At 42.1% G+C, this 20,913-nt stretch overlaps 1 protein-coding gene across 1 annotated transcript in view; it reads right to left on the reverse strand.

The window, feature by feature from the left end:
• Window positions 1–438: 438 nt before the first annotated feature.
• Window positions 439–20,913, reverse strand: part of hunk (hormonally up-regulated Neu-associated kinase) — an 84,974-nt gene continuing 64,499 nt past the window's right edge. The window contains exons 7-10 of the mRNA XM_068040017.1: window positions 20,470–20,638; window positions 18,455–18,514; window positions 5,435–5,603; window positions 439–1,434 (exon numbers count right to left, since the gene is read on the reverse strand). Of these exons, the coding sequence (XP_067896118.1) occupies window positions 764–1,434; window positions 5,435–5,603; window positions 18,455–18,514; window positions 20,470–20,638 (1,069 nt within the window). The 3' untranslated portion in view covers window positions 439–763. The remainder of the gene's footprint in view (window positions 1,435–5,434; window positions 5,604–18,454; window positions 18,515–20,469; window positions 20,639–20,913) is intronic.

The following is a 20,913-nucleotide window of genomic DNA, read 5'->3' on the forward strand; positions in this document are numbered from 1 at the left end:
AACTGTACACAATTTCTGTAAATGTTGAGATCTTGATATTTTTTCAATAAAATATCCTCTATGTTGTTAAGGGGGACCTTTTGAAAAAAATACTGAATGAACATCAGTTTAAATCAAGCATACAGCTTTATGTACAAAAAATATTTGTAAACTAATGTGTCAGCATTAAATGGTATACACGAGTTTCTCAGAGTGTTTGACTAGAGTTTGATAAACTCTTCAATTTTTTTGTTAAATCTCTCACCTTCTAACTAAAAGTCACTAAAAGACACAATTGCTTTTGAAGAATGCAGACAATTTAGCATCAGTAAGAGAATACCACATATATGGGTAAAGCATTAAGTACACAACAGAACTGCTTCTCAGGTGCAATATAACTTCTGCTCTTTGATGAATGGCTCTGTGATATGTCAAACATTTTAGCATGAATCATGAATTAAAAAGTTCACAATCCCTGGATAAAAATGGTCCAACAAACAAAGCTCCTTCAGTGAAGCTTTCCCTAAGATTATTATACACAGAATGATTCAACTTTGTGATGTTTTAAATTACGCTGACACATAACCAAATTCTTGGCCTTGCAACATAAAGGGCCAAATTAGCTTATCTTCCTAAAATTAGGTTAAATATTTTCTACATATGTTCCTGAGAGACTTTAGGAAAAAGTACTATTGAAATATATATAGTGAGTAATTTTGCAAACTTGGTGTGTCTCCCCGAGAGCCAAAGCATATCTAAGTCTAGTTGTGGTTGAGTATTTAAATCAGCACTGGGGTTGCAGACTGCCAGCAGTACACAGTATCTTCTGTATAATATCAGATGTGGGTAACTCAGAGCCATTTGCTTCTATGGGTCTGTCCGGCCTTACTTGTAACGTTTGATTCCGTTTTCTTAGCATCTGTCCAATCCCCATCATTGGAAACTTGCCCCTGCTTTTAACTAGATAAGGATTGCCCAGTTCGTTGGATCTCGTATTATTGGAAACAGACGGAATATATGATGCCATCTGGGGTCCCAAAAGGTCTTTCTTTTCTTCATACATTGTAACGTTGTGAGCAGGATGCTTCAGAAGTTTCATGGGTCTTATGCACCCATGCTGCTGAACTGTTGCTGCAGTCTGTTCAGTGGATGCATAAGAGAATATTCCTGCAGGTCCCATGCCTCTATGCTGAGGAACTAGTTCGATCCGATCTTGCCCCATACAAGGGGAATACCCACTGCTCACAGTGGAATATATATCTTTTACTCCTCGATTTGGGCTCACAATGTCGAGTGGTTGAGAGTCAAACTGTCTGATAGGCATAGGGGTCCTGGGGAGAGGACGTTGCATTTCTAAATACTCCAAGGAATGCGCATTGACACACCCATTCTTACCGGCTATAGCTTCACTGGCTGGGATAGATACAACAGGAAGGCGAGGCTCCAGCATCAGCCCTGTAGACAGAAGGTTAAAACAGAGTTTTGAGACATCAGATTTCCTGACAACAATTTGAAATGACTTTGAAGTGACGTATTTCTCTCAGTAATTTTGAACCACCATGGAACATACAGTGGAAAAACTTGCAGATATTCCGCAATGCCAATGGGCTGGATTTTACAGCCTGTCCCCACCACCCCCCCCCCCCCCACAACGTCGGGGGCCGTGGTGGGAGGGGCCAGAAAATGTCTCTGGGAAGGTCCAGCCCGATATTGCCGATGGCGGCGAGGCCTTGTGGCACCACCCACCCACCTCCCTCCACTACCATCCCACTGCTCAACGACGGGACCAAAATTTAAATATGGTAATTTAGCTAAATGAATGAATTAAATACTTACCCGGTCCCCCCATCCATTCTGGTGCCATATTGGTGGCAGCTACTGGCACTCCCGCGTTCAGAGATCCGATGCAGGACACTGGTGGGGAGGAGGGAGCAGGTAAGTATTTCACTGCAGGAGGTGGGAGCAGGGCCAAACTAATATGATTGGTGGAGGAGATGGTGGGAAGGGTTAAAGATAAAAATTCATGAACTTTGGTGGGGGGAAGGTCAGGTACATAAGGTAAGTATTTTGCATGGGGGAGAAGGCAAGGAATGAAGTGTCTTGGGTGGGGTGGGAGAGGGGCTAGAGACATTGATTTAAATTTTTAAATTAAATTTAAAATAGCCTATATCTTTAAATATTTAAATGAAATGGAAGTAGTGGAAGCTCTTTAAAAATGGCATCAGCGCCTGCGTAATGACGTCGGACGCCATTGCTGGGGATGGACTGCCCGCCCACTCTACGTCCTCGGTGGAGGGGGTGGGGGGGGGGCGGTCTGCCCTGGCCATTTAAATGAGCCGCCACGTTTACTATCGCAGTGGCTCCGCGACATACATTGTGTAAAATTCAGCCCAATATCTGTCCCACATCTCAAAAATATAAGAATGGAAATTACAATGTGGCATTATTATATCAATGCTTAGTACCTTGTATTAAATTTCTTCATCTGCTGATTTAATTGAGACATGAACCTGTTTATTTAAAATAGCTAAAGCCTTTATTAAAATAGCAGTCAAAAATTGATATGAAATGGGTAAGTATTTATATGATAATAATTACACAATGTAAATTCCAGGTTATATTTTATAGTTAGAATAGAATCATAGAATAAAACCTCTTCAAACTAGCAGCATGGGATCTTTTACATTCACCTTAGAGAGCAAATAGGGCCTTGGTTTAAGGTCTCGTTGCACTCCATCAGCACTGTACTGGAGTGTCAGCCTATGTCTCTGAAATGGGATTGAACCCGCAAACTTGTAACTCAGAGGCAAGAGTGCTATCAACTGAGCCACAGCTGACACTCAATCAGCACAGCAAGAGGCCATTTGCCCCATCGAGCCTGTGCTGGCTCTTTCGAAGAACAAACAAGTTAGTCCCACTCCCCCACTCTTTCCTCATATCCCTGCAATTTTTTTCTCCTTCAAATGTTTATATAATTCCCTTTTGAAGACCACTGTTGAATCAATATCCACTACCATACCAAGCAGTGTCTTCCAAATCCTCATCACTCATAGTGTGAAATTTTTTTTTTCTCATGTTCCCTCTGGTTCTTTTGCCAATCACCTTCAGTCTGTGCCCTCGAGTTACTGACCATTCAGCCACTGGAAACAGTTTTTGTTTATTTACTCTATCAAAACCATTCATGATTTTAAACACCTGTAACAAATCCTCTCTTTGGCTTCTCTGCTCCAAGGAGAACAATCCCAGCTTTTCCAGTCTATCCACATGACTATGATCCCTCGTCCCTGAAACCATTCCAATAAATCTCTTCTGTACCCTTTCCAAAAGCCTGGAAGTCCTTCATACAGTGTGGGGCCCAGAATTAGACATAACGGCCGGGATTTTACGTGACCTGGCAGGGAGGGGAAGCTGGGACTGGAAGCAGGTGGAGCTCCCACTCCGATCCCTGTTCTCAGAGCAATCTCACGCCGGCTGGCCAAGTAACATCCGGCAGACGAGATAATCGACCATTCAACGGCCAGAGGCGGGGACTGAGGTGGCAACTGTGTCATCTGCTGACACGGTCAGATGTGCTGGCGCCATCTTTAAAGGGTCACCAGCACCAGAACGCTGCCTCAGACCTTCCTGCCCAGCAGCTTGCGACCAGCTTTGCAACAGCCTTAGACCGCCCTGCGCACTAGCCTGTGACAAACTGTGCAGCAGCATCAGAAGATAATCAGCAAGCAGTGTGGGCCTGCCATTAAGAGAGAGGGAAGAGGTCACCAATGCAGCCTTCTGCCACTTCGCCATCCCAAGGTTGATCCTGCAGATGGCCAAGAAGTTGCTGCTGACCGGCTCCATATGCCCACACCTCCCTCCCTCTCAGGTTCTCCTCTTCACTGGAGGACATGCCTCCTGAATGGACAATGCCCATGGAACTTGGGCACTGCCAATATGAAGGGCCACTCTGCCAGTTGCTTCCTCAACACTGCCCACCCCACCCCATCCCCCTCTCGATTGACCCCCATGCCAGGAGCTTGATGGCATGATGGAGGTTCGACCCCAGATCCCTGGCTCCTCAACTTCCCCTACTCTACGTTAAATGCTCTGGCCATGCTGCACCAGCCTCCCTGTGAAGGCAAACTCCCTGATCCCACAGCTGCAGAAGGCAGCAATGACCTCAGTTGCCACCTTGTTGTTGTCCTTAAATACATGCCGGGGTTCCAACACTTCGTGGCCCCCGTGCCCTCCTCTTAAAATTTGAACGGGCACATAAAATGCCATTCAATTGGCTCTTCAACAATCTTAACAAACTCTTAACTACCAATTTTGAAAAAGTGCATGCCATTCTCACTCAACTTGCCTTCCACCGCTGGTAAAATGCAGATCGGGCATGATGACATCTCGATGCCACCCCGCACGATTTTACACTCCTCCCCGCCTCCAATGCCGGCTGCTTTGGAACCGTAAAATCCAGGCCAATACTCCAGATTGGGCTGAATTACTGTTTTGTACAGCTTTAATATACATTCCTGTATGCCTCTATTTATAAAGCCCAGGATCTCATATGCTTTATTAACTGCTTTATTAACCTGTCCTGCCATCTTCAAACATTTGTGCACAAGCATCCCCAGGTCTCTCTCTTCTTAAAATTGTACCATTTAGTGTGTACTGTCTCGCCTGCTTCCTACCTAAATATACCCTCCATACTTTTTTATATTCTGCCTTTTTGACATTTGTCATATTCCCCCTTTTTCTGCTTCATCCTGCTCACCAACTCCTTTGTCATCCAGGCATCTCTCGCTTTGGTTTCCCTCCCTTTCCCCCTGTGGGAATATGCCTAGTAATTGCAAGTAGTTTGCTTAATTATTTGAAAAGATTTTATAACAATTTTCACACAAGCTCCCCATCTTTGCAAAGGACAAGTTCGAAATAGAACACAGTGACTAAAAACAGCAACTGAATTCTGACTTTGAAATAACTCATAAGATGTGGAATTACTAAGATATACAAGACTTAAGTATAAAGTGATTGTCTGCAACTGGGCAGATAGGGGAAAGTCAGTCATCAATTCAACAAGCAACAAAATGTATAAATTGACAAAATACAATATGCAAATGTTGGAAATCTGAAATTAAAACAGAAAATGCGAGAACTACACAGTAGATCTGGTAGCATCTGTAAAGATAGGTTACTGTTTGGGGAATAAAGCCTTCATCAGTTCTGTTGAAGGATCTACAACAGAAAGATTAACCTGCCTTTTCTCTTCCCAGGTGCCGCAGGACTTGATTTGTTTGTCCAGCATTGTACACTTTCACTCAACAAAAATACCAGTCGCCAAAGTTTAAACATGATTCAATGCTGATGTTCTGATGAAAGGTCATCACCTGAAATATTAACTACTCTGCTCTCCACAGATGCCTGACCTGCTAAGTGTTTCCAACATTTTCTGTTCTTACCTCTGTAGCAGACTTACATCTCTCTGAATTGGGAACTTTTCGCTCCTTCAGCACAGCTTTACTGGGGTTTAAAGCAGCTACAAAACATGGTGACTGTTTAGAAACACCAAACCCTTTCTCTGTTTTTCTTAGGAATGGTTTCTGGAAAAGGTCCACTCCTTTCTCTGGATCCTTGGCCTTCTTTTCCTACGGAGGTGAAAATTATAAAAAGAACCGCTTAAATGAAAATGGATTTTGCAAAGATGTTATACATCAGTAAAAGGCACTACCCTTATTCCTCACCTCCAAGTAGATTTTTAATTTTTCAAGGGCTCAGAATAGCACAATTACCATGAATTTCTGAAGATCACAACAGATTTTGTTTTGTACAGGACCCTGCTGCAGTTTAGTGGTTGCTGTTGCCAGAGTAACTTTTTTCTGGGATAGAACAGCATGGCAGCAGTGCTTACACTTGTCTAGCATTGCTACTTTTTCTACAGCTATTCCTGAATTTTGCAATTATGCAAGAAAGGAATTCCCAAAATTTCTCAGGGGATTCAGAAGAGAAATAGCAGAGAAACAGAAAAGAAAGAGGAATAAAAGTAACAGAAAAAACACTAAAGTATGATTATTATAGTATAAGATTAGATTTTAAAAATTTATGAATACAAGTAATATTACATAAAGTAGTTTTATTTAATACGTTTGCAGTAATTGTGCAGAGCAAAATATACAGAAAAATGAAAACACAAGAAAAAAGAATATAATGTACAGAATGGATCTGATTATGGTACACAGATGATGGAGTGGAGGCTACACAGGCTGTGCCACATGCAGTATCAGAGAGGGAGCACTGCAGGGAATTGCTGACCAAGGGTAAAAACTCTTGATATTTGGCAACTCTCTTGAGATAACAGTATGGCAAAGGAAATAAATGCAGGAATCTCTTACACAGGACTGATGTCAGTCCTGTGGGCACTGCATGTACTTATCAAAAATATAACTCGTAGGTTGCATTTTGTTTAATAATATGAGCACTTCAATAAAATTTTAGATCCACTACTGAAAAAGGGCTGCATCAGAGTATGACATAAATTAAATAAGAAAAAGCCCAATTAGTGGAGATATACATAGTGTTTCTATTTTTGTTAAATTTTTGAGAGTTTGTGTTCAAACTGAGAAGGAGTGCATGGATGTTTTTATTTACAAGGGTCACTGAGAGGTCTGGATTGTAAACAGTTACTGGAAAGTACCTGTATTCAAATAATTACCCGGCTTGTGTTTTTTTTTGATTTGGAGAAGATGTTTATTGAGAAGTGACAGGTCAAGATTTATAGAGGTCAGGAGGTTTGACTTCTGGAATGTTTTTAGTTTCACTTTTAATTGTTACAAAAGACAGTTGGGGATGAACAGTGGTTTGAAAAGGTGTTAAAGAATCAACTTGCCAAGAAGAACAAAGCACCCCAACTCAGTCTGTTCCAGCTCTTTGAAAAAAAATTGCCAGTTTTCCATCACTTTAGAAGCTGAGAAACAAGTGCTGTAAGGCCTGTCCAAAACTTCTGTTGCTGCATTTCCTGGAAAGCCTACCCAAAACTGATCTTCAACATCGCCTGAAAAGAACTGTTCTAGGAAGATCCCAGTGTCAGCTATCTATATGAATTTGGGACGCCAAACCAAAACAAAGGGCATCTTTCCAAATCTTCTTTCTTCTTCACGAATTAGCAAGTATTTAGCCCAAGTTTTGTTGTGGTCTGCTTTTTTTGTAATAGAGCTCTAAAATTAAAATCCCTTTAGTTTTCCGGTTAACCGGTGTCTATATGTGTGTGCATGTCTGAGGGGCGAAGGTAAAAGGGAACTTTTATATTTCAATCTGTGTGCTTATACTTGGCTTTAATACTGGTTAAGACTATTTTAATAATAAATTGATAATGTTGTTGTTTATTAAAGAAACCTGGCTGGTGTGTTTTATTCTAAGAATCTATGATCGACCGTATCGATAAGTGGGAAAAAAATTATATATGTGTTGTGACATGTGGAGAAGTGCAATTAAAATAAACAGTGTATTGTTGGTAACAATAGTGGCATCACAGTCCAGTTATATTATTACATCATTCATAGGTAAATTAGGAGAAATATTTACAGAATATTTATTTAGAGATACAGCGCTGAAACAGGCCCTTCGGCCCACCGAGTCTGTGCCAACCAACAACCACCCATTTATACTAACCCTACAGTAATCCCATATTCCCTACCACCTACCTACACTAGGGGCAATTTACAATGGCCAATTTACCTATCACCTGCAAGTCTTTGGCTGTGGGAGGAAACCGGAGCCCCCGACGAAAATCCACGCGGTCACAGGGAGAACTTGCAAATTCCACACAGGCAGTACCCAGAATCGAACCCGGGTCCCTGAAGCTGTGAGGCTGCGGTGCTAACCACTGCGCCACTGTGCCACCCAAATCTAATATCTTAATAAAGGTAACATTTGGAACACCAGATTTTGGGGACAAGTCTAAAATGCAAGAGCTGTGCAGATTTTCTCCATAATAAACTATTTTCATAATGAACTGCCTCTAATACCACTCCTTAGCTCCCAACTCCATACATCTGTTTGGCAACTGACTGAATCTGAATCAGACTGTTGGTGTCATACTTGACCCTGAGGTGAGCTTCCGACCACATATCCGCACCATCATTAAGACCGCCTATTTCCACCTCCGTAACATCATCCAACTCCGCCCCTGCCTTAGCTCATTTGCTTCTGAAACCTTCATTCATGCCTTTGTTACCTCTAGGCTTGACTATTCAAATGCATTCCTGACCAACCTCCCACATTGCACCCTCCATAAATTTGAGGTCATCCAAAGCTCTACTGCCTATGTCCTGACTCGCACCAAGTCCCATTCACCTCTCACACCTGTTCTTACTGACTGACATTGATTTCCAGTCAAACAACATCTTGATCTTAAAATTCTCAACCTTATTTACAAATTCCCCCCATGGCCTCGCCAATCCTCATCGTTGTAATCTCTCTGGCTTCACAACCCTCTGTAATAGCTGCGCTCCTTTAATTCTGGCCTCGAGAGCAACCCCGACATTAATTGTTGCAGCCTTCAGCTGCCAAGGCCCTAAACTCTAGAATTCCTCCCTACACTTCTCTGCTTTTTGACCTTTCTTTCCTCCTCCTTAAAACCTACTTCTTTGATCAAGCTTTTGGTCATCTGCCCTAATATCTCCTTATGTGGCTTGGTATCATATTTTGTTTTGCTCCTGTGAAGTGCCTTAGGATATTTTATTACATCAAAGACACTATAGAAATACAAGTTGTTGTTGTTTTGGATGTGCATTATTCCTGACCAGTTATTCCTGACTTTTGCCAGTTGTTCCAACATTTTTTTAAATTCATTTATGGGATGTGGGCATTGCTGGCTAGGCCAGCATTTATTGCCCATCCGTAATTGCCCTTGAGAAGGTGGTGGTGAGCTGCCTTCTTGAACCGCTGCAGTCCATTTGGGGTAGGTATACCCACAGTGCTGTTAGGAAGGGAGTTCCAGGATTTTGACCCAGCGACAGTGAAGGAACGGCGATATAGTTCCAAGTCAGGATGGTGTGTGACTTGGAGGGGAACTTGCAGGTGGTGGTGTTCCCATGTATGTGCTGCCCTTGTCCTTCTAGTTGGTAGAGGTCGCGGGTTTGGAAGGTGCTGTCTAAGGAGCTTTGGTGCGTTGCTGCAGTGCATCTTGTAGATGGTGCACACTGCTGCCACTATGCATCGGTGGTGGAGGGAGTGAATGTTTGTGGATGGAGTGCCAATCAAGCGGGCTGCTTTGTCCTGGATGGTGTCGAGCTTCTTCAGTGTTGTTGGAGCTTCACCCATCCAGGCAAGTGGAGAGTATTCCATCACACTCCTGACTTGTGCCTTGTAGATGGTGGACAGGCTTTGGGGAGTCAGGAGGTGAGTTACTCGCCTCAGGATTCCTAGCCTCTGACCTGCTCTTGTAGCCACGGTATTTATATGGCTACTCCAGTTCAGTTTCTGGTCAATGGTAGCGCCTAGGATGTTGATAGAGGGGGATTCAGTGATGGTAATGCCGTTGAATGTCAAGGGGAGATGGTTAGATTCTCTCTTGTTGGAGATGGTCATTGCCTGGCACTTGTGTGGCGCAAATTATACATTCCGTGCACTGCAACAATGGACTGAAGAAATGCATACTGATTCAGAAGATTTGGCAGAGGTTGGCAACTTTACAATTAACCCGTATTTTTACCACAGAAACAAACAGGTAGGGAAGCACCTGCCTGAAATAGTTGGGTGTGTGATTGTAATATTAAAATTATGCAGGATGATGTCATTTCATCCTACATTCATAGCATCAGAGATTGATACAGTTCAGAAAATGGCCATTTAGCCCATCATGCCTATGTCGGCTCTTAAAATGGAGTTATCCAATTAGTCCCATTCTCCTGCCCTGTTCCCATAGCCCTGCCAATTTTTCTTCAAGTATTTATCTAATTCCTTTTTGAAAGTGTCACGGACTTGTATTATTTTTTCTCCCTGGATTAAAAACTGTGTGTGTGCCTTTAAGACTCTGATAAAAGAAAACAGTGCACCTTTAAGGGACAGAACTTTCTGGAAACACAGTGTACCAAAGCTGCATTTTTGGTTACCCTGAGAAACAGCAGTGGAGAGAGATCACATAGTATGATGTGTCCATTTGACTGTGTGTGTAACTGGCAAAAACCAGCTGGAAGCAGTTAGTTTTGAGAGACTTTTCTAGCCAGGTGATCTGGAGAAAGTAGTTGTTTTATTTTCTCTCAAGAAAAATTCTACAAAGCTACAAGCCAAGTTAACTCCCTAGGTAAAAAAGAAAACCTTTTCTTCTTCAATAAATTATTTGTATTGCTGTGCTCATCGTTGAAAGAACTGTTTAATGCTACTGCAGCTGAACTGTTTGAATGCCTATCAAGAACAGAGTATTTTCATCAAATCCGGATGAAGACTTCGAGTGAACTTTGATTATCTTCACATCAGAAGACCTCATTCACCGGGAATGTAAAACGCAAAAACCTATTTATTTATTTTCTTCTTAACAGTCAGCTAATCTTAAAAACTACACTTTTAAAAACCAATTAATTGTTATTTTTGAATGTATGTGCGTGAATGCGGGTGGTAGATTAAATTAAGAAGTTATATGGTCTTTAGAAATAGGTTTATTCTAATAGTGTTTAATAATTAGTTTTTTAAAATAAATAATTAATTTGTTGTTGTCTAAAGATACCTGGTTTGGTCTGTTTCATTCTGGGCATACTAGAGTGTTTAATTTGGCTGTTTTTCCAATTTGGTGAAAGCTTAATGATATGCTGCGACCTGTGGAGTGATGAGACGGAATTAACAGTGCGTTGCTCCTGCTGCGGTCGTAACCTGCTTCCACCATCCTTTTAGGCAGTGCATTCCAGATCATAACAACTCACTGCATAAAAAAATCTCCTCAACGCGCCTCTGGTTCTTTTACCAATTACCTTAATTCTGCTCTTTATGGCCACATAAACTGAGAAGTGTAAGGTTACCATGCACTGAGCTGTATACGGAAGAAAATTTAAAGAGCTCAATAAAAAGATTCACTAAGCACCTTTCAGCAGGTTTCAATTATTTTCTGCCGACACTCTGAGCTGAAGCCCTACAGTTCCATTACTGCCACATTGGGGTTCCTAATAGGAATCCCCCTATGCCTGAAGTTTTTGGAGAAAGAAAATGATGATCAACAGAGGAATGCCACACAGGTCAGGCTGCACCAGTGGTGTTTTATGCCTATCCACTGGTACCATCATCTATGGATACATATTTTGTTTTGACTTTGTTTTTTCAGAATAGTGTATCGATTCCCATTCCCAAGCCAGGCTGTGACGGCAGAGCCAATAGCCCAAATATGATATACTAAGGCCCGATTAAACTTCAAAAGTACTCTAATCACAGTACTTTGTGCTGCAATTGGTACATCATGAACAAAGGCATTCTATGGTAATCATTAGCCAATATAGCCTGATTGGTCAGGCCTGCCATCAAGCATATCTATTAGGTTCACCAATAACTACTAGATAACATTGGTAAACCATCTTCACTGACCTTGGATTAGAGAGCCAGATGCAGAGCTGTGCCATCTTCTCTAAAGACACCTGTAGCCACCATGCAGCATTTGGCTCGCATTATCAATGACCTCAATGGTCACCTGCAGCCTATAGTCTGCCTTCACCTCCTTCCAGGCAAGTTGCATTGCTGAATTGTGGGCATAATGCTCCGGAATGGCAAAAAGGGCAACACTTCATGAAACACCACCTCCACTTCAAAAACCACCAAACAGGGGGTTGTACATTGTGCTACTTTGTTATGTCTGGTGGTGGCGGTGGGCGGGATAGGGAGAGATCAGCTGGAGGGATAATACCAGCATAAACTGCAGGAGTACAAACTTGAGCTGGATTGTCGGTGTGGTGGGGTGACAAGTACTGTGGTGAATTGATGGAGAACAAGAAAGAAGACTACCATTATAAACTGGAAGGGCTATAGAAGGAGAGGGACTTAGGAAAGGAAAAGTGGTTGGATGGGGTGCAGTGTCTCTGTGAACTCGGATTAGAGGGGTAGAGTGCCTTTCCGAGCTGGGCATTAATGTGTTAATGAATGGATGTTTAATTTTGATGAAATACTGGTTTGACTCTCTATTGAAAATCCAAATATCATTTTGTTATTCCTTCCTTTTAAGAATAAAAAAACAATTGTAAAGTATAAAATTAACTAGAACACATCATTTTAATGTAAAATTCAACATTTTCCACAGCAGCATGTCCCTAGACCCCCTTCACCTTTTGTAGTTCCCCTTTCATTCACTTTTGTTTTGTTCTTCTCCTGTACAAGTGAAGGAATGTTGGACACACCCAGAGTTTAAGTTACAAACACATGTAACTACTTGTTTTGAAATATCATAGGCTTGTAATCAGGGCCATTCTTGAATTGTCAGCTTTCTGGGGCCTCTGTCAGCTTTGCTTTTAAAGCTTTTGGTCTGCTTGTACTAGTTATCTAGATTGGCACGTGTGTCAGCAATTACATCAGTCTCAGCACACACCCAGTTGTGCCTGATTTTACTATGGACTTAGCTATTGGGAAAAGCCTGGGTCGATTCAAAGGCTCCAGACAATCCAGCTGGGGAGATGAAACAGTTCCTTCATCAGGAGGTTTGTTTCAAGGAATTGAACATGGAATTTAAAGCACAGGAACATGAAAATAAAGTACAGCTGCTTTTTATAGGAATCCCATAAATGTTTGAGATGACTGAACAAAAGAAAGAGCTGACTCTTCAGACCAAATCCTTAAAAACAGAAATTATCCGGACTAAAGAGCATGTGGCAGCTGCAAACGTCTGTCGAACTGCTTCAGGCAAACTTAATGGTGACTGGACAAAGGGGTCAGTCTATTCAGTGAAGCAAGTAAAAGACAGCTTTCTCTAAATGCTCAGAACCTTATGTAAGCTGATAAAGGACACAGTTAACATCACAACAAATGGAGCAATCTGTACTGCAGAACAATATGGGTTGAACTGCTTACAAAACTAACAAATAACCATTAATGATGTGATATGCAAGAGACTTTTTCAAAAAGCATCTTGTAAGGTAGTCAGCCCTGACTTTTGCTCCCTCCTCCTGACATTAGTATCCTGAAAATTGCAGCGATACATTGCCCGCTGCAACTTTGGTTGGTGCCTCCACAATGGGCAACCCAGCTGCCAGGCTGTTACAGGAGGGAACAAGGGTTGCCAACCCTCCAGCGTTGTCCTGGAATCTCCAGGAATTAAAGATTACTCTCCAGGACATTACTGCGAGCAATCCAGGAGAAAAATCATATGTTTTTTTTCATTTTCTTTGAACACTTGCATTTATTGGTTATAAAAATATTGGAGATGGGACAAATGCTGTTTGACTGACCGTCAAGGATCATCCAATCAGGTAATGACAAGTCTATTCACTTTCAAATTGGTGTGGGAAGTTGGTGCACTGCAAGAATGGACATGCTGGGTGGCCAATGGCGAGAGCGAGGGGGGCGGGTGGGTTGGAGGTCATCTGGTGAAACCTCCAGTACAGTTGCCCAAACCCAGTGATAGCCTATCTGTAAAATATTAATCGGAGTCCTGAGATGTAAACAGGACCCTGACACAATCTTGTGATGCCAATGGTTAGAGTGTTACACTGGGCATGCTCTGCTCCTTGCTGCCAAGTGCTGAACAGCCATCAAGCAGTTCAAAAAACATGTCTGACAAATGACGGGGAAAAAAATAAACAATTTTGACAAAACTGTTGGGACACAAGTACATTTTGAACACTTATGTTCTGAAAAATGCCAGATTTAGAAAGTAGAGTCATAGACATGCACAAACTTCAATAAAATCAAACCTATGAGTCACACTGGAGTGATGTACACTAGTTCTTATTAGAGATTTAGCTTAGTTGCAAATGCCATTCACCAAGGCAGTTAATGCCCCATAGACTTACGCACACCATGAGTAGGTGACACAGTATACAGCAAAACCATTTATATTAAATCTCCACCTGTACCAGACATACTAAACTCACCCAAATTCAGTGCACTGCAGTGCTATGTACATATTGCATGTGCTTAACAACTGTCAATGATCAAATTAGTTTATTACAGCAATAATACTCCATTTCATCTGGATTTATACTAAGTATCATGCTTGCGGCTGCAGTGATCTGACTGATCCATTCTATTCTGGGCCGAGGTTAGAAACAGGAGAGGTGAGGTTACCCTGTTGGGAGTCTTTTATAGACCTCCGAATAGTTCCAGAGATGTAGAGGAAAGGATAGCGAAGATGATTCTCGACAGGGGCGAGAGTAACAGGGTAGTTGTTATGGGGGACTTTAACTTTCCAAATATCGACTGGAAATACTATAGTTCGAGTACTTTAGATGGGTCAGTTTTTGTCCAGTGTGTGCAGGAGGGTTTTCTGACACAGTATGTAGACAGGCCAACCAGGGGCGATGCCACATTGGATTTGGTACTGGGAAATGAACCCGGCCAGGTGTTAGATTTAGATGTAGGTGAGCACTTTGGTGATAGTGATCACAATTTGGTTAGGTTTACCTTAGCGATGGGCAGGGACAGGTATATACCGCAGGGCAAGAATTATAGCTGGGGGAAAGGAAATTATGATGCGATTAGGCAAGATTTAGGATGCGTAGGATGGGGAAGGAAACTGCAGGGGATGGGAACAATCGAAATGTGGAGCTTATTCAAGGAGCAGCTACTGCGTGTCCTTGATAAGTATGTACCTGTGAGGCAGGGAGGAAGTTGTCGTGCGAGGGAGCCGTGGTTTACTAAAGAAGTTGAAGCGCTTGTCAAGAGGAAGAAGGCGGCTTATGTTAGGATGAGACGTGAAGGCTCAGTTAGGGCGCTTGAGAGCTACAAGCTAGCCAGGAAGGATCTAAAGGGAGAGCTAAGAAGAGCAAGGAGAGGACACGAGAAGTCATTGGTGGATAGGATCAGGGAAAACCCTAAGGCTTTCTATAGGTATATCAGGAATAAAAGAATGACTAGAGTTAGATTAGGGCCAATCAAGGATAGTAGTGGGAAGTTGTGTGTGGAATCAGAGGAGATAGGGGAAGTGTTAAATGAATATTTTGCGTCAGTATTTACAGTAGAGAAAGAAAATGTTGTTGAGAATACTGAGATTCAGGCTACTAGGCTAGATGGGATTGAGGTTCACAAGGAGGAGGTGTTATCAATTTTGGAAAGTGTGAAAATAGATAAGTCCCCTGGGCCAGATGGGATTTATCCTAGGATTCTCTGGGAAGCCAGGGAGGAGATTGCAGAGCCTTTGTCCTTGATCTTTATGTCGTCATTGTCGACAGGAATAGTGCCGGAAGACTGGAGGATAGCAAATGTTGTCCCCTTGTTCAAGAAGGGGAGTAGAGACAGCCCTGGTAATTATAGACCTGTGAGCCTTACTTTGGTTGTGGGTAAAATGTTGGAAAAGGTTATAAGAGACAGGATTTATAATCATCTTGAAAAGAATAAGTTCATTAGAGATAGTCAGCACGGTTTTGTGACGGGTAGGTCGTGCCTCACAAACCTTACTGAGTTTTTCGAGAAGGTGACCAAACAGGTGGATGAGGGTAAAGCAGTGGATGTGGTGTATATGGATTTCAGTAAGGCATTTGATAAGGTTCCCCACGGTAGGCTATTGCAGAAAATACGGAAGTATGGGGTTGAAGGTGATTTAGAGCTTTGGATCAGAAACTGGCTAGCTGAAAGAAGACAGAGGGTGGTGGTTGATGGCAAATGTTCATCCTGGAGTTTAGTTACTAGTGGTGTACCGCAAGGATCTGTTTTGGGGCCACTGCTGTTTGTCATTTTTATAAATGACCTGGAAGAGGGTGTAGAAGGGTGGGTTAGTAAATTTGCAGATGACACTAAGGTCGGTGGAGTTGTGGATAGTGCCGAAGGATGTTGTAGGGTACAGAGGGACATAGATAGGCTGCAGAGCTGGGCTGAGAGATGGCAAATGGAGTTTAATGCGGAAAAGTGTGAGGTGATTCACTTTGGAAGGAGTAACAGGAATGCAGAGTACTGGGCTAATGGGAAGATTCTTGGTAGTGTAGATGAACAGAGAGATCTTGGTGTCCAGGTGCATAAATCCCTGAACGTTGCTACCCAGGTTAATAGGGCTGTTAAGAAGGCATATGGTGTGTTAGCTTTTATTAGTAGGGGGATCGAGTTTCGGAGCCACGAGGTCATGCTGCAGCTGTACAAAACTCTGGTGAGACCGCACCTGGAGTATTGCGTGCAGTTCTGGTCACCGCATTATAGGAAGGATGTGGAAGCTATGGAAAGGGTGCAGAGGAGATTTACTAGGATGTTGCCTGGTATGGAGGGAAGGTCTTACGAGGAAAGGCTGAGGGACTTGAGGTTGTTTTCGTTGGAGAGAAGGAGGAGGAGAGGTGACTTAATAGAGACATATAAGATAATCAGAGGGTTAGATAGGGTGGATAGTGAGCGTCTTTTTCCTCGGATGGTGATGGCAAACACGAGGGGACATAGCTTCAAGTTGAGGGGTGATAGATATAGGACAGATGTGAGAGGTAGTTTCTTTACTCAGAGAGTAGTAAGGGCATGGAACGCCTTGCCTGCAGCAGTAGTGATTCGCCAACTTTAAGGGCATTTAAGTGGTCATTGGATAGACATATGGATGAAAATGGAATAGTGTAGGTCAGATGGTTTCATAGGTCGGCGCAACATCGAGGGCCGAAGGGCCTGTACTGCGCTGTAATGTTCTAATTCTAATTTACTTAGGATTACATGGGATATACGGCACAGAAACAAGACATTTGGCCCAACCAGGCCATGCTGGCATTTATATTCAACTCAAGCCTCCTCCCATCTTTCCTCATTTAACTCTATTATTGTAACCCTCTATGTTCTTTTCCCTCATACGCTTGTCTGGCTTCCCCTTAAATGCATCGATACCATTTACTTCAACTACTCCCTGTGGTAGCAAGTTCCACATTCTCACCACTCTTTGGGTAAAGAAGTTTCTTCTAAATTCCCTATTGGATTTTTTGGTGACTATCTTATATCGATGGCCATGAGTTATGCTCTTCCCCACAAGTGGAAACATTCTCTCTGTATCCACTCTGTCAAATCCATTATAATTTTATACTGGCCGGGATTTCACGTTGGGTGGACAGGAGCCGGTCACCGACTGAAATGTCAGTGGCGATCCCGCTTCCGCCTCGCCTGGGGATCTGACCGGTATTTTACAGGTCCCCTGGTTTTAATTGTTCTGAGACAGGACTTCCACCCGCTTGAGGGATGAAGTCCTGCCTCATTGAGTTGCCGGCCAATCAGCGGGCCGGCAGCTCTTCGTCCCAGCAGCACCACCAGGAGCGGTGGCCACTGCTGGGACTGCAGCCCAGCTGAAGACATGGAACTGGGAATCCAAGTAAGTTTTGGTTGCCTCGCCGGGTGTAATCGGTTGGGTTCCAGCGAGGCAAGGGTGATCGGATGGGGGGAAGGGAGATGTGTTGGGGCTGGTTGGGGTAGCGGGGCAGCCCTCCATTGGGCACTCTGTGCCTGATGAACAGGGCCCACCCCATTAAGTGACCACTTAAGGGCCTTGATTGGCCTAGGGCAGGCAGCTTGTTTTTCGCCCCCGCTGCCCTACGTAAAGTGGTGGCAGAGGCGGGATCGGGTCGGGAAAGCCTCCCGGAGCCTCCCACTCCATTTAACGCCACCCCCCATCCACCATCCCACGCGCTGGGGTGGTGTTAAATTCTGATCAATGTCTTTTCTTGGGACTTGCCCCTTACAATTTTCTTATCTTTTTCAATATCAATTCATTTATTTTTCATGTTTTCATGTCACTTTTTATAATAGCCGCCTTTGTTTTTTTTTTAAAAAGCTAAATGATATTGTTCTTTCCTCATCACACTGTTTAGGTCCAAGCACTGTACTCTTCCTCCAAATGAACAATATAAATCAAAATCTTCAAAACAAAAACTGATTTTTTTTTTTGATTTGATTGTCTCTAGGGGAAAATCATATTACATTTTAGAGAACTGCAGCTGTCATCTACGCTGCATTTGTAGCATTGAGTCCTGGGTACTGAAGGCCACACTATTCTTTGGCTCCATGCTGGCTGAGTGTTTTCCATTGCTGTCAGCACTCTGAATCTGCCCTGTAGCATTTCATACTGCAACCTCAGCAGATACAGACCTGCATCAAGTAGAAGAGGTTTTCCAATATAAATGAAGCATTAAGCTTCCAAAAACTGAAAGTAACATTAAGATGAATTCCAAACTTAATGACCATCAGGTAGTAGATTACTTGAAATTGAATAGAATTAGTTGTTTGCTGTTCAGAGTGGATTTGCCCAGAATAGACCTTCAGTCAGAAGTAACCATCTCAGAGATGTAACATTAGTAATAAAGTGTAAATACCTATATAAATAAACACCAACAGAGGATATGATCAGATAAACATGTAGACACTGTACCTCCTGTATTTCCTTAAGTCTGTATTTATTAGACTGATGACCATTTTCAAAGTCTCGTTTCTATAAAAGAGGAAACAGAGTTAACATAAGAAGATTGGGAGAAGATATCCTCCAATGGTTGGCGTAGTGAAATGGTGAAAATGTTTGTGAGAATGCATCAACAATTTTTCTATCACAGATAGGAAATCTTCCTCCACTATCTGTTTACTTAAAAGTTTACATTACAGAGGTGATTTTCCTGGGTCTGTGCCAAGATGAACTGATCAATTGGGCGCAGACCCAGAAAAACATCCCTATACCTTCTTATAAATGGTTGCGAATTATTTTTGTATTGAATTAATGTTGCTTTCAAAAGGGATTTTTGTTTTAAAACATTCCCTGTGTTTAAGATCAACAAATTGGGCGTTATTGAATTGTGAACGTCACTCTCAGTATCCTATTTTTAAAAATTGAAAAGAACTTGGAATGATTTCAACCGTTGCCTTTATTCTGTCCTTCTGCTGATTTTTGGTTTTAACAGTAAGTGCTGATGGTGGAGTCATTGAGCTCAGTGAGTAGGGATGCAATTATTGACACAGAGCACCTCTGAAATCTTAGAACTTCAACAACATGTATGTTAAGTCAAATTTTGTACTGTCTGGTTAAGTCTGTTCAGTAGATCCTCCCAGCCAGTTCCCTCATAGGTGTGGTCAACGCTTGCTGCTTGAACAAGGATTTTTTAGAATGATATCACAGTCTCATGGTCGCTAATATTTTAGCTTATCAATAGGTTCACTAAAATATCAAAGTATAATGTATTGCAAAATTCTCTTATGAGGGAAAATATGACTATGAAAACAGGCTGAACATATTAACATTAATAATTGGAAGTGGAAAAGCACAAACAAGATTCTAGAGATGACTTCACTGAAGTATGTCGGAATGACTCAGTAAACAAAACATTAACAAGGCTCCACAGAGGAGCCTTGGCCATCAGGTTGTCATTATTTTAACATAAACTTAACCGGAGGGGAAGAAGAAAAAAAATCACATGGGACTGGTAAGTGGGCAACATTTACAGTATTGAACCCCAGAGTTTCCTCTTTTGTTGAGTGAATTTAAAGAATAATCAAATAGAAATGTCACACACTCGAATGATTATCTGAGTAAATACAAAGTATAGGATTCGCTATCCCTCAATCAACATGCCTACTCGGGTGGATGTAAAAGGTCCCATGGCACTATCTCAAAGAAGAGCAGGGGTGTTTTCCCCAGTGTCCTGGCCAATATTTATCCCTCAATCAACATCACAAGGACAGATTATCTGGTCATTATCACATCGCTGTTTGTGGGAGTTTGCTGATTGCAAACTGGCTGCTGCATTTCCTACATTACAACACTGACTACACTTCAAAAAGTACTTCATTGACTGTAAAGCGCTTTGAGATGTTGGGTGATCCTGAAAGGCACTATATAAATGGAAGTCTTTCTTTTCTCTTTTCAAAATTACGAAAACAGATTACCGAGTCATTATCACAATGTACATTATTTGGCTGCTACATTTCCTACATTAGAACAATGTCTACACTTCGAAAGGACTTCATTAGCTGCAAATCACTCAGGTTGTGATATGTGCTATGTAAGTGCATTTCTTTTTGTCTGTTTTCATATGAGTCTAGACAACAAGTATTGCTGAGGCATGATAGCTCAACCTTATCTACCCAGCATCCAACCACTCACACTTCCAGTAGGAGGTCACTGGATAATGGACAAGAGCAGGAACCCTGGCTGATTTGTCCTTCATCAGCCCTGAAGTGCTGAGGCTAACTACAATGTCCCATCTGAGATCAGCTGACTCAGCACAGACTGGGGGTCAAGAATGGGACCTGTGTGGTCTCCATGGTTCAGCTACTTATTGCCTTAACTAGCTACACTAGTTCTTACACTACAATAATTGTGAGATATTTCTCACTAGTTTATGTTTCTGACCTCAAACATTCTTTCCAAAAAACCTCACTGCTCAGACCATTACTTACCTGAATATTTTTAAAATAGTGATTCAATTTCCTGTTTAGCAGAAAGTAAATGGAAAGGGTGTGGGAGGCTCGGTTTGACAGCACTGTGTTTACCACTTCAGTATGCTTATATCCCAGCTTCTCAGTCATGTGAAGGAGCACACTCTGATTCAAGTCCTCTGGATGAAGCCTAGATAAGTAGAAATCATCAGGCAGTTACCAACTATCATTGCTACATATCAGAAGGGAAGAGTAAACACATTGTAGAACTAATTACTGAATACTTTTGACTAACAATGTATGATTCGCAGCAATGATAAACAATGTCATTAAGGGTCAACATTTTAGATAGACATCTATAGCTAAGAATGAATCATTAGCACAACATATCATTCCCACAGGCTAATATAAGCTGTGCCAACAATGTGGTTCTAAGGTATCTAATTGTCATGTAATTTAATGGTC

This window comes from Heterodontus francisci, chromosome 10, assembly GCF_036365525.1.
Source record: "Heterodontus francisci isolate sHetFra1 chromosome 10, sHetFra1.hap1, whole genome shotgun sequence".
NCBI lineage: Eukaryota > Metazoa > Chordata > Chondrichthyes > Heterodontiformes > Heterodontidae > Heterodontus > Heterodontus francisci.